Source organism: Neofelis nebulosa, chromosome 1, assembly GCF_028018385.1.
Source record: "Neofelis nebulosa isolate mNeoNeb1 chromosome 1, mNeoNeb1.pri, whole genome shotgun sequence".
Lineage (NCBI taxonomy): Eukaryota > Metazoa > Chordata > Mammalia > Carnivora > Felidae > Neofelis > Neofelis nebulosa.
In genome coordinates, this window is record NC_080782.1 from 97771884 (window position 1) to 97785936 (window position 14053).

The 14053-nt window shown below is 39.4% G+C and overlaps 1 protein-coding gene across 3 annotated transcripts in view; it reads left to right on the forward strand.

Annotated features, from left to right (window-relative positions):
• The first annotated feature begins 1318 nt into the window (after window positions 1-1318).
• AP3B1 (adaptor related protein complex 3 subunit beta 1) overlaps window positions 1319-14053 on the forward strand; it is a 267617-nt gene continuing 254882 nt past the window's right edge. For 2 of the 3 annotated variants that reach the window (XM_058729003.1, XM_058729014.1), the window contains exon 1: window positions 1320-1609. In XM_058729003.1, the coding sequence (XP_058584986.1) occupies window positions 1482-1609 (128 nt within the window). In that variant the 5' untranslated portion in view covers window positions 1320-1481. Of the gene's footprint in view, window positions 1610-14053 lie in introns of all 3 variants that reach the window. The other variant, XR_009261343.1, reaches the window with a different exon arrangement.

A 14053-nucleotide genomic window follows, 5' to 3' on the forward strand; every position in this document is an offset into this window, starting at 1 on the left:
ACTTAGTAATGTGCGTTTAAGTTTCCTCTAGGTCTTTTCTTGGCTTGATACCTCATATCCTTTGAAGTGCTGAGGAATATTACATTGTCTGGATAGATCACAGTTTACTCATCCACTCACCCACTGAAGGACATTTTGGTTGCTTCCAAGTTTTGGTAATTATGAATAATGCTTTTATAAGCATCCATGTGCAGGTTTTGGGGTGGGCATATTTTTAACCCCCGCAAATATCAAGGGTTGGTATTGCTGAATTATATAGTTGGAATATTTTTAATTTTATGAGAAACTGACAAAGTATCTTCCAAATGGTTGTACCACTTTGCATTCCTGCGAGTGATGAGTGAGAGTTCCTATCTGTCACATTTAGAGTTTTTAAGTCTTCCAGGTTTTATTTTAGCAGGTGTGCAGTGGTATTTCATTATTTTCTGCGTGGCCTTTTGAGGAGTTGATCCTTGAACAGGCTCCACCCTCCTCCTAGAGGGGCTGGGCCCCAATTTGTGTTTCACTAGATCCTAACTGTTTCTGGCCTTTGGGTCTTAAGGCTAACTTAGAGGGGGAAAGAATAGGGAAAGGTAGGGAAGGCTCTGAAACCTCTCTGAGCTGGCATCCTGGGGGACCTTATGCCAGCAAGAGTCTTTACCAAGTGCTACTCTGAGGCCAGGCAACATTCAGCGTTAGCTCCCTAGCAGATGTTAGAGAGTGCTGACAGTGGGAAAGCAAGAAGTAAAGACGTGTCCAGATAATACAGTACACCTGGCGCCCGAGGTGGCTCTATTTGATTTTATTTTTGGTGGTCAGAGGCCAGTAGGAAGCGCTCCTTTAGCCCCTGGGAATTGCTGGCCCTGGATTTTCGTTCAAACCTTTCACTGGAACGAACCCTTCTCAATGGATTCTCAAAGGCACAGTCTTTAGGGAAAGGGCTTGCGTGGGACGGCTGTGAAAGTAAGGCAATGCTGGCAGGAGGAAGTGGAGCAGAAACCAGCCCACGAAAGGAAAAGCGATCGTCTTACATTTAGGACACTTGATCAGGTGTGTTAAATGGCATTTCAGAAGAAATCTGAAAGCTATTGGTTTACTAAAGGAATCAAGTAAAAGTGTCCCGGGTGGGGAAACCTCCTTAAGGGATCAAATTCGATACAATGGGTATTTCTCTCCGAAAAACTTTAAAAGCCGGGAGGCCCTTCTGGTTCCGCCCACTGACTCCCTTCCGCACCGCCTGGGACCGAGCCACTCAACCACCTCAAAAACCCGGAGAAGGCAAATCCAGTCAAGGTCTGGGAGGGGTGGGCTCCGGCCTGCCTGCACACTGGGCATGCGCAGGGGGTGGGCCGCCAGGTCGTCTAAGGGAGCCGTGACGAGTCCGGAAGCGCTAGCTAGCGCCCCTCCGCTCGAGAACTAGTTTTGTTCCGCGTCCTCGGGACAGGAGCTCTTCGGGGAGAAGCCCCGGCAGGACCAACCCGACCCCAGCCAGCACCGCAGCAATGTCCAGCAACAGCTTCGCTTACAGTGAGCAGTCCGGCGGAGGGGAGGCGACGGAGCTGGGTCAGGAGGCGACCTCGACCATTTCCCCCTCCGGCGCCTTTGGCCTCTTTAGCAGCGATCTGAAGAAGTGAGGAAGAAGGTTTGGGGTGTGGGGCTGGGAATGAGGAGCTGGGGACCCCGGAGGAGCGGGCTACGGGTTTGGGATTGGACCCCAAGAAAGGTGGGGGCGTTCTGAGACCGCACGGGAGCCGGGCGGTAGCGTTTCCCGCTGGTGGGTGGGGTTGAGTCAGTTGGGAGTGGTGGGAGTTGTGGGGGAGAGTTTGGAGTGTGTGTAGGGGTCCCTCGTCGTTTTCAAACTTTAGCGAGGAAAGAACCGTTTGGAGAGCTTCAGGTCTCATCCCCAAGACTCTCATTAAGTTGGTCTGGTCTGGGGCACCGGAATCTGATTTTTGAACAAACACTTCTAGCTTACTTAATATTTGCTGGATCAAATTTGGGAGAATTGGGCGTTATTGTGAAAAAGGTGTTCGAGGAGTTGAGAGGACGCGTTAGAGTGCTTGTTGCGTATGGGAAACTCTTCTCTCACTCTGGAGTGTAGGAGCGCGGAGGTAGGTGTTTTAGGCGCTTTATGAATGGACAATTTTATACGAACATTCATGTTTTTGGACAATATCCTTTGCATTACAAGGGAAAAAACCCGCAATACTAAAGTAATAAGCATATAAGTAGAGAAAAGTATGACTGTGAACAAATCTTTAGGTTTTACAAATTAATAATGAGTTTGAGTTTGTTTATTATTTATTTTTAATTTTTTTAAATACTTATCTTTGAGTGACACAGAGAGACAGCATGAGTGGGAGAGGGGAAGAGAGAGGGGGAGTCACAGAATCTGAAACAGGCTCCAGGCTCTAAGCTGTCAGCACAGAGCCCGAAGCAGGGGCTCCAACCCACGAACCATGAGATCATGACCCGAGTCCAAATCAGACACTTACTCATTGAGCCACCCAGGCGCCCAAATAATGTGAGTTTTAAAGACAAATACTAAAAAATGTGCTTTTAGTTTTGTAAAAGGAAAAATGAGTACCACCGAAAAATGGAAAGAAAACACCCCCAAACTTTTTGGTGGGAGGGATTTTAAACTTACGGAATTCTGGTAACTTTAAATTTTGTTGTAATCATTTTTACATTTCTCTTATTTTTAATGTCTCAGTACTAGACTATGGTCACATAATAGGCTGTCACTAGATTCATGCTAAATTAAGCTAAAGTAGCTGTGCTGATGGCCTTGTAGATGTCAGAACAGTATAATTTAAATTTCAATTTTTACTAACAAGAACAGGCAGTCTGGAAGGTTGCTAGTAGTTGAAATTGGGTTTACATTTTGACTGTATTAAGCTGACTGAAATCTTATATACAGCATGTGGAGTACAGTTTTTTTCCCCTTGTTCTCAGGTAAGATAATTTCTCTTCATTTTTCATTCAGTGCATTTAGAATGATGGATTGTTCTAATGGGGAGCTTGTTGCAGTTGCACACTTCTGTTAGCAAAATGTTCAGCTGGTGAATTACCCTGTAAGTCAGCCTCAGTGTTCTTTGCATGTGATTTGCTTACGATTAACTTACTTTTATGGTTTGTTAACATCTAAGATGTTTTTCTCTTAGAGCTTCTGACTTCCTATTTTGTCAGATTTGGGCCTGGTTTGGACAACCATGTATGGCTTTGACTGTGACCAGTGCTGTTGAGGTGACCAAGCGGGTTGGATTTAAAATAAAAATAGCTAAGGGGCACCTGGGTGGCTCAGTCGGTTACGCGTCCAACTTGACTCAGGTCATGGTCTAGGTTGATGAGTTCTAGCCTTTCGTCGGGCTCTGTGCGGACAGCTCCGAGCCTGGAGCCTGCTGCAGATTCCGTGTCTCCCTTTCTCTCTGCCCCTCCCCTGCTCACACTCTGTCTCTGTCTCTCTCAAAAATAAACATTGAAGAAAAAGTAAAAATAGCTAATATTTTATTTTTTTATTTTTTTTTTTAAATTTTTTTTTTTCAACATTTTTTATTTATTTTTGGGACAGAGAGAGACAGAGCATGAACGGGGGAGGGGCAGAGAGAGAGGGAGACACAGAATCAGAAACAGGCTCCAGGCTCCGAGCCATCAGCCCAGAGCCTGACGCGGGGCTCGAACTCACGGACCGCGAGATCGTGACCTGGCTGAAGTCGGACGCTTAACCGACTGCGCCACCCAGGCGCCCCGTAAAAATAGCTAATATTTATTGAGTGCTTGTGCTTTTGTGCACACTGTTTTACATTTATCTTATTCAGTCCTCCTTAGTAGTTCAGTGGCTTGTTTCCAGATACTTGACTGATTCCATTTTGCAGATGAGGAAATTGGAGCGCAAGTGGTTAAAACTTGTCCGAGATCACAGAGCTTGAACACTACACTCTGAATTTGAACACAGGCCTAATCTCAGAACCCATTCTCTCAAGTTCTTTATATACTACTTAACACTTGATGACATTTATGGTGCTTTTATTAGAGAATGCATACAACTTATTAAAAGTTTAAAACTTTGAAAAGTAGCCGTAGACCATGTATTACCTTGAAGTTTCCAGGAATTAGAAACATTTTGGTCATTGAACTGCAAACCTAGTGGGATTGTATATGAGCAAGGAGACCCCTGTTCTGGAAGTGTTCCTTTAATCTCTCTTCAGCCTACATTCTTGTTTACAATGGTGATATTTTTTGACTTTTTTCCCAACCAAATGACAAAATTTAAGTAAAAAAACTTAAAGCTTATCCTATTCCTCCCCTCTTTTTTTTTAACTGAGGTATTCTTGACATGTAACATGATATTAGTTTCAGGTATATAACTTCATGATTCAATATTTGTATATATTCAGAATTGATCACCACAATAGGTCTAGTTAACGTCAGTCACTATGCATAGTTACAGTTTTCTTTTTTCCTTGTGATGAGAACTTTTAAGATTTATTTTCAGTAACTTTTAAATATGCAATACAGTGTTATTGACTGTAGTCACCAAGCTTACAGTGCATCCCATGACCGACTTATTTCATACCTGGAAGTTATCCCTTTTGACTCTCTCCATCCATTCACCTGCCAACTCTGCTCTAATTTTTGATGGTTGAAATAATTTCAGATTTACAAAAAAGTTACAAGAAGAGAACAAAGACCTACCGTTTATGTAGAGTCATCACTTAAAAATTTTTTTTGCTACATTGCTTTATTTTTCTCTTTCTCCACATACATACACACATATACATTAATATTTTGGTTTTTGATCCATTGAAAAATAGGTTGTATACATTCTGTCTCTTTACTCTTAATACCTTGGTATGTATTTAAGAACAATGATTTTTTTACATTTTTCATTTTTTTAAGGACAATATTTTTATATTGAGGAAATTTAATATCAGTACATTCTGTACTCTGTAATTGAGTGTTGTCATTTGTCTCAGTAAATAATTTTTTTTTTTTTTTTTTTTTTTTTTTTTTTTAGTATTTTTTTTCTATCTAGTACAGCATGATTGGATCCTGGATCCAATCCAGGATCATGCACTTCATTTAGTTGTTGTATCTCTTTTAATCTCCTTTAAATCTGAAATAGTTCCTTAACCTTTGCCTTTCACTACTTTGGCACATTTGAAGAATACAAGCCAGTTATTTTACAGCATGTTAATCACTTTGGATTTGTTGGTGTTTCCTCATGTTTAGATTCGTGTTATGTACCTCTGGCTAGAAAACTCCCATAGTGATGTGGCTTTCTCAGACTTGGATCTGGAGGCAGAGTGTAAAAACGTTGTCCTCTATTTTTTTTTCTCCAGTAGTCTTTCTATGGGGGGATACTTTGAGATGTGCACATGTCTTGCTCCTTATTAAATCCACCATCTCCTAGATACAGCTACCACTGATGAATCTCCTGAGCCATTCTTTACTGCAATGGCAGCAAAATGTTGATTTCCACCTCTCCCACTTCTTCTAATCTGTTCTTTAGCCTCTTGTCTTAAAGCTTTATGTGTCCCTTGATCCTTCACTAACCACCTCAGGGATGCCTGTCACTTCCTAGTGACAGAATTACTGAGATTTTTGTTTTCTGAATTTAATCTTATTTATCAATTTTTTGTGTGTGCCTTTCTTCCTTTAAAAAAAACCTGAATTGTGGACTTTTAGATCATTTTATAAAAGAAGATCCTGTACATCATTTATTGGTTAATCAAGACTGTATAGTAGATTATTGGTTTCAAGATGTTCAGTTTTTCCATTTAAAATGTAAAGTTTTAAAAAAATAATAATAAAATGTAAAGTTTTTTTTTTTCTTTCTGTATTTCTTTCTTTTGGGATTGTTGTAAACTTTTATTGCTCTTAGTTTTTTTCCTAAATTATTTTCATGCTTTATCTTAAAGAAGTTCTTCTTTTATCTTAGCCAGTTTGGCTCTGTGTGTACAATTAAAAATAATTTTTTGGGCTGCCTGGGTGGCTTAGTAGTCAAGTGTCTGACTCTTGGTTTTAGCTCAGGTCATGATCTCATGGTTTGTGCGTTTGAGCCCCGTATCGGGGTTCTGTGGTGACAGCGCGGATCCTGCTTGGGATTCTCTCTCCATCTCTCTCTGCCCCTTCTCCCCGAAATAAATAAATAAACTTAAAAAAATAATTTTAATAATTTTATTTCTAGATTAAACAATTTCTAGAAAGAAACAGGAGACGTATTTTTCTTAACAATGGTAAAACTACTGAATTTCTGAATCTTCTTTGGGAGTATCATGGTGTATTAGAAAGAGCATTGGACCTGGAGTGAGAACTGGGTTTAAGTTCCTGTTTTCTGCTTGGAGTAACGTTTCCTTGTTCACTTTGCTTGATCTCTTCATTTTTTTTTTTTTTTAAGTTTATTTATTGTTTTGAGAAAGGGAGCATGAGCAGGGGAGGGGCAGAGAGAGAGGGAGAGAGAATCCCAAGCAGGCTCCACACAGCACGGAGCCCAATGTGGGGCTCAAATTCACGAACTGTAAGATTTTGTTACCTGACCTGAAATCAAGAATCCCACACTTAACCCAAATGAGCCACCCAGGTGCCCCTGCTTCATCTCTTGAAACTTCAGTGTACTCTTTTCTAGAAAGGTGTTGATACTTGCATATTTTGTGAGGTTCTCATAAGATGGTAGAGTTGAAAGTGATTTCTAAACTAGAATATTAATTAACAGTATTTGGAAAAGCTAGTGGAAGCTGCACTGAGGTGGTGACATTTTAGTTCTTAAAGCCTAAGAAGTTTTTTTGCCAGGTAGAGGAAAGTGGGAGTTCCTCAAGCAAAGTATGTGGAAACCAGGAGAGTTGCAAAAAAACGTGCATGTTCAGATGAGACATAGATATTTATGAGCTGTAGGCAGTAATTAAGCTTGGGAATGGGCGAACGACTCCCCCATCACCCCTGCCCCTGCCAGAGAACTTCTCTTGTTTAGAAAAGAAGGCATTTTAGACATAGACTGAGGGAATACCAACATTTAAGGTTGGAACTAGGGAAAGAGACCACACTCTGACGGGTGGGAAACCAAGGAAGGTTTAAAAGAACAAGCAAACAAACAAACAAACAAAAAAACAAAACTGGGGGTGGCAGAGCTAAGGGGAAAGTTAATAAGAGGACGTGGTCACCTATGTTAGGAGTTACATAGTGAAGATAAATAGAATGAAGCCTGAAAAGAGGCCATTGGGTTTAATAATAAGAGAGAACCTTGGTAACTAGTAACTTAGCAATGCAGTACCCCCTCATACACACTAAAAAATAGCATTTTTAAGTTTCTGTTGAAATGGGGGTGGGTTTTTCATTTGTTTAGATTCACAGAGATGATTTAGACCCCGAACGGACTGCCATGCATTCCTGTAGTCATACTATGTCCTGTGATACATCGTAGTCAGTACCGCATCATTGTATTTGTACTGCGTGAATAAAGCCTAGCTTATTTTTTTAACTTAAGTTTTATTTATTGTCCGTTTTACAACATCAGTCTTGAAGATTATATATAACATTTTAATCCTTCATATCAGTGTTTCTTAGTGGCGTCCCCTAGGAAGATTACATGGGTCTGTGGTTTCTATGTAATTACAGCAAATCTAACCTTATCTCTGTCACTTGTTCTCTCGTTCAAAAAGGCATATGGAAGTGCAGCTGAACGAAAGTAACCTTTTTATAGGGATGTTCTTGAGTGTACTTTATTAAAAATAAAGATAAACCAGTCCCAGATGTCAGTGCTGTAATAATAGTAACTTATTATTTGGGACATACGTCAAAGAGTCATTGTGTCTCATACAAGGTTCTAAACCTTTTTGTGTGACTGTTTCCATTTTTTATTTATATTATTGAATTTTAATTAGGGATTATATCATATTTTTATTATTTTTTCATTTAATGCTTTAAAAAACTTTTTTTATTTTTATTTGAGAGAGCGAGAGTGCACGAGCAGGGGAGAGGGGCAGAGAGACAGAAAATCTCAAGCAGGCTCCATGCTCTGTATGGAGCCTAATGTGGGGCTTGATTCCACAACCCTGGGATCATGACCTGAGCTGAAATCAAGAGTCAGATGCTCAGTTGACTGAGCTACCCAGGTGCCCCTAATGCTTTTTTATAGTTCCAGTTGTTCAAAGCTTGCTGTACTTTGTTTTCACTTGTCCTAGTATTTCTCACTAATAATTGGATCTCATTAAGTCACCCTGTATTTTTCGGTTATGTAGTTACTCAACAAATATTTGTTGAATATTGTATAAAAGAAGCTCTATTTCACATACATACTATTAGATGGTATAGTTTATGTGAAAGAATAATTTGTGAGCAAAGTGTTTATCTTACAGTTTTTCTTAATAAATATTTTCACATCCTTTACTCAATTGGATGATTCAGATTCTACTAATATTTATTGTTTCTGTGATTAGTGTAGTTAAAAAAAATAAAGCATGACTGATTCATTGGACCATATAGAGAAGGAAATCTGGTCTGGTATCCTTATTGTATTGTACATTATTGATGTGTTACTGCATCACCCTGAAATTAATTGTATATAGTTCCAGAACAGCCATTTTCTTTATGGCATTACTTGAATCTTTACTGTGTTAGGGCTAATTGACTTGGAAACGTCATGGAGGTGTTTTAATTATTTTGAGAGAGATAATGTGAGCGAGCATGAGTGGGGTGGGGGGCAGAGAGAGAAGGGGAGAGACCTAATCCTAAGCATGCTCCACACTTTCAGCACAGAGCCCAGCGTGGGCCTTGATCCCACAAACTTGAGATCATGACCTGAACCGAAATCAAGAGTTGGACACTTAACCTACTGAGCCACCCATGTGCCCCATAATCAGAAATTTTTTGTCTCTCTTCCACTCTTCAAAATAGTTCCTTAACCTTTGTCTTTTGCTACTTTGGCACATTTGAAGAATACAAGCCAGTTATTTGCACATTAGGGATTATTCCATATGTATAGTTCATCCTTATGTGTTTTCAGCACAAAGATACAAAACAATTATAAGACCTTTATCTTGCTTTGAAGACACTTAGAATTTAGGGCGCCTAGGTGGCTCAGTTGGTTAAACATCCAACTTCAACTCAGGTCATGATCTCACGGTTCCTGGGTTTGAGCCATGCGTCGGGCTCCATGCCGACAGCTTGGAGCCTGGAGCCTGCCTCAGATTCTGTGTCTCCCTTTCTCTCTTCTTCTCCCCTGTGCACGCTCTGTTTCTGTCTCTCAAAAATGAATAAACATTGAAAAACAAATTCGAATTTAGTTGGTGAGATAAAGCTAAAAGTGAACTAATAGTAATACGAGTATATAATTAATGTCAAATTGCATAATTCTTAGCTTTTCAGTGTGATATTTCTAACCAAAAGATATTTAAGCCTTTACTTATGTAAACAGTACTTTACTGAACAAAATGGAAATGCTGCAATTTTGATATGTCAGACATTTTAGTTTGAGACGCTACAAGTGTTGGAGCCCTGGTTTGTCAGCATATTATGAAGAGGCATAGGCTTCTCATTGTTAATTCCTTTCTTTTGTGCTCAGAAGTCCAGGGTTGCAAGTATGTAAATAGATTCCACTAATGATTTCTGTAGCATGATGTTGTGCTTCAATTATGTTTGAAGGACATATGTCCAAATATATTACTGTTTTTAACAACATATTTGCCATGTTATGTGTGTAAGTTGGATTCACCTTTTTTATTTGTAAAGGGCACGTAAAATTCTAGGCAATGTCAGTGTTTTATTGATCTTTGACTTGGTTAATTCCATGTGTTCCAAGATGGCAGTTAATGGAATAAGAAACTGTGTAATGGTATCTGCAATGCATTCCCAGCTAGATGAGCTAGTTGTTTTTGTCTTCACATAAATAAGATTGCTAGTTTTATAAGACCAACTACTCAAGTTAAAAATTGTCATTTCACTGATACATAGGGTTCCTATAATTTAATTCTTGAAATATACTTCAAATCAAGTAAGATTTTACCACATTGTACAAGAAAATTGATGAAATAGTGCCTGTAAGCAGATTCCTATTTTCCAACAGATTATAAAAGTGTTCCGTTTTATTGTTCTTCTTGGGGGAGAGTCAGTTCTGACTTTTACTATATATCTTAATAAATATTCAGCCAAGAGTCACCTGTGTGGCTCAATCTGTGGCTCAAGACACTCAGTCAGTTAAGTGTTTGACTTTGTCTCAGGTCATGATCTAATGGTTCGTGGGTTCAAGCCCTGCATCGGGCTCTGTGCTCAGGGCCTGGAGCCTGCTTCGGATTCTCTGTCTCCTTGTCTCTCTGCCCCTCCTCTTCTCGTGCTCTGCCTCACACTCTCAAAAATAAATAAATGTAAAAATAAAATAAAATAAATAAAAAATAAATATTCAGCCACGAAATATTCATCTTTGATACAGAGTATGTTATTTTAAGATCACTGATCTGGTGAAATCCAGGGAGAAAATCTGGAATATTTAAATTTCAAGCCTTATAGTTAACTCCCAAGATGTGTTATATTGCATTATTTCTAGGCAGGTTTTTTTGTTTTTTTTTTTTTTTTTAATGTTTATTTTTGAGAGAGAGACCGCGAGCATGAGCAGGGGAGGGGTAGAGAGAGAGACACACAGAATCCGAAGCAGGTTCCAGGCTCTGAGCTGTCAGCACAGAGCCTGACGTGGGGCTCAAACTCACGGACCGTGAGATCATGACCTGGGCTGAAGTTTGACACTCAACTGACTGAGCCACTCAGGCACCCCTGTTTTTGTTTTTTTTTTTTTAAATTTTATTTATTTATTTATTTTTGAGAGAGAGAGAGAGAGAGAGAGAGAGAGAGAGAGAGAGTGAGAGCATAGGAGGGGCAAAGACAGAGGGAGAAAGAGAATCCTAAGCAGGCTCTACACACATAGTGTAGAGCCTGATGTGGGGCTCGAACTTGTGAACTGTGAAATCGTGACCTGTGCCAAAATCTAGAGTAGGATGCTTAGTTGACTGAGCTACCCAGGTGCCCCTTGTTTGTTTTTTCTTAAGTTCTTCTTCCAGTGTGGGGCTCTAACTCATGACCCCAAGACCAAGAGTCGCACATTTTACCAACTGAACCAGCCAGGCGTCCCTTATTTCTAAAAAGTATTTAGAATTTAGAGCAATACTACTAGAATGAATGATTAAAACAAAACAGAAAAAGAAGACAGATGGTTGGTTGAAATGTTCTTTTTTTTACTGCATGAAAAGTTACAAATGATCATGGAATGACAAATGTATTATAGTGAAATAATTTGACAGTATTGCATTTGTGTATATAAATGAACTACTGACAAAAACAAATTGCCTGTAGTCCAAATTCAGAATTTAAAGTGAAGCACCCAAAGTAGAATAATCAAGAAGGAAATGATTTTCCTTTATTTCATATGATTATGAGTAACGTTCATTGGTTTGTGTATTTAGGGAAGACTTATTTAGCATATCAGCTGGAAAAAGTTCATAGGTATACAGAAATGAACAATTTATAGTCAATGTCTGCTATTGATGGGATGATCGTTTGTATTGCCCATAGGAACCGACCTAATTAGAAGGCCAGTGCCTTAATCTTTCAGCTGAGTGCAGTGGCATGGCAGCTGGACAAGGGAGAGACTCATGAATAATGCCAATTCCAAAATCATGGGTTTTGGAAGTAGGCTGAGCTACACTTTACCCAAGGACTGGATTTTCTCAAAATTTGTTAAAGCCTCGATTAAGAGTTTGGTCATGAAGGATGAGGGGGAAATTAGTACTATGAGGGCAAAGAGGTAGGGGGCCAGATTGTGTAGGGGCTTTGGATTTAACTTTGAATCATAGGAGCAGCAATCGGAAGGTTTTGAGCAGTATGGGCATTTAGAAGTTCATCAGTAACTATTAAGTGCCTGTTGTGTGCCATCTATATTTCATGCATCAAGAAGATTATCGTCTGTGGGGTACTTGGAACCTGCTCGTTCATGTCCAGTGTTTATTCACTAACTTAAAAAAATTACAGAAGTAATTTATTGAATTAACATATATTAATGGCTTCAGTATGCTAGGCACTGTTTTTGATGCTGGGGATTAAGTAATGGGCAGAAAGCCTGCTTTCATGGAAGACAATCAAAGAGGGCAATGTATGGTTGGTCGTTTGGTGATAAGGAATGCTGTGGCGAAAAATAAAGCAGGGAAAGAGGACAGACAGTTAGGGTGGAGATTGGGTTGGAGTTTGAAATAGCAAGGTCAGGAAAATGTCCTTGAGAATTTGTTAATGGAGCCCAGACCTGAAGCAAGTGAGCAGTGACACTTGGGGAGAGTATTACGTCAGAAGAAATTGTAACTGCCCAGGCCCTGAAGTAGGAGAATTTTGGACCTGTGTGAGGATCAACAGACAGGCCAGTATGGTTGGAGCAGAGTGAGAGAAGAGGAGGGGGCAAGTCGGTAGGTGAGGAGGTCAGAGACGTAAGGAACCAGATTGCAAAGGGCCATGTAAATCATTGTAAGAACTTCGATTTTACTGACTGAGAAGGGAAGCTATTGGAGGGTTTTGAACAGAGAAGTGAGGTGATCCAGCTCACCTTTTAAATGTATCACTTTGCCTCCTGAACTAGGAATAGACTCCAGATTTAAGGCAGGGAGACTGGCAGGGAGACTAATGCAGTAATCCAGGCAAGCGAAGATGATAACTAAATCAGATTGGTGGTAATAGAGAGAAAGGGTTAAATTGGAAGGTAGAGCCAGTGAGATTTTGCTGATGATTTGGGTGTATGACAGAAAAAGGTATCAAGGATGGATACAAGGTTTTTGTTTTGTTTTGTTTTGTTTTGTTTTTTCCTAAGTAGCTATAAGTTTGGAGTTGGCTGTCCACTAAAATCAAGGTGTGTGAAGAGGAAGTTTTTAAAGGGGAGGGGAATCAAGAGCTTGAGCATGTAAAGTTTGAGATGCTTATTAGACATCCAGGTGGAGATATTAAATAGGCAGTTGGATGAATGAATCTGGAGCTTAAGAGAGGATTCAGAGTAGTGATATATATTGAGTCATCAGGTTCTAGATGGTAGTAAATACCATGGATTGGACGAGGCACTGAGGAGAAAGAGAAAAGGTCAGAGTACTAAACCCCGGGGCATTCCTGGAGCAGTTGTGTCAAACAGTACCAATAGGGTCAAGTAACATGATTACTGACAAGTGAGTTTGTACGTGTGGAAGATTTTGGTGATGTTGACAAGCAGTTCAGATGCAGAGGTAGGACTGAAAACCTGACTGGAGTGGGTTTAAGAGAGAAAGGAGAAGAATCGCTGTTAGTATGTATTAAAGTATAAGGGGAGCAGAAGAATGGAATGGTACCTGGAAGGGGATGTTAAGACAAAGGATTTTTTTTTTTTTAATGGGAAAAACTATTTTATCTTGTTTTCTGATGGAACCATCTGATGTACAGGAGGAAAAATTGATGATGTAACAAAGAGGAGAGAATCACTGGGCTGTTAGCTCTTTTCCTTATAGAAAATTTGGCAATTGCAAGTTAGCTAAAAAATAACAACCCTAATTTCAACACCCAAAGAGAATCAATTAACATATTACAGATCTTCCTTGTCCTTTTTCTTTTGCATATATGCATGCTCTGTATTTTAAAAGCAAAGGTGTATGCTTTTGTAGTGTAATATAGCATTATGATTTTTTTTTTCATTTACTGATACATGGAGTCTGTTCATTTCTTAAAGGCTAGTCCTTTTAAGACAAATTGTAATTAAGCTACTATCTTGAAAGAAGCAGTAAACTTTTAGAAAAATGAACAACTGCAGTTTACAAGTGAAATTATATAGCTAGTTCCACTTCGGGTTTTAAATAGTGTCTTGTGTAGAGTGGGACCTTATTAATTATTAATCACAGAAGTAAAGGGAATTATCTAACAAAAGAATCAATACTGATGATGTTAGATGGTGGCAATGATCAGGGCTTTCCACACACACCTGTGTATATTAGGTTGCGGGAATAGTATATACATGTGTTTACAGCTGTGCTGTTGAATACGGTAGCCACTAGCCAAATGTAAATTTTTTTTTTTTAATGTTTATTTATTT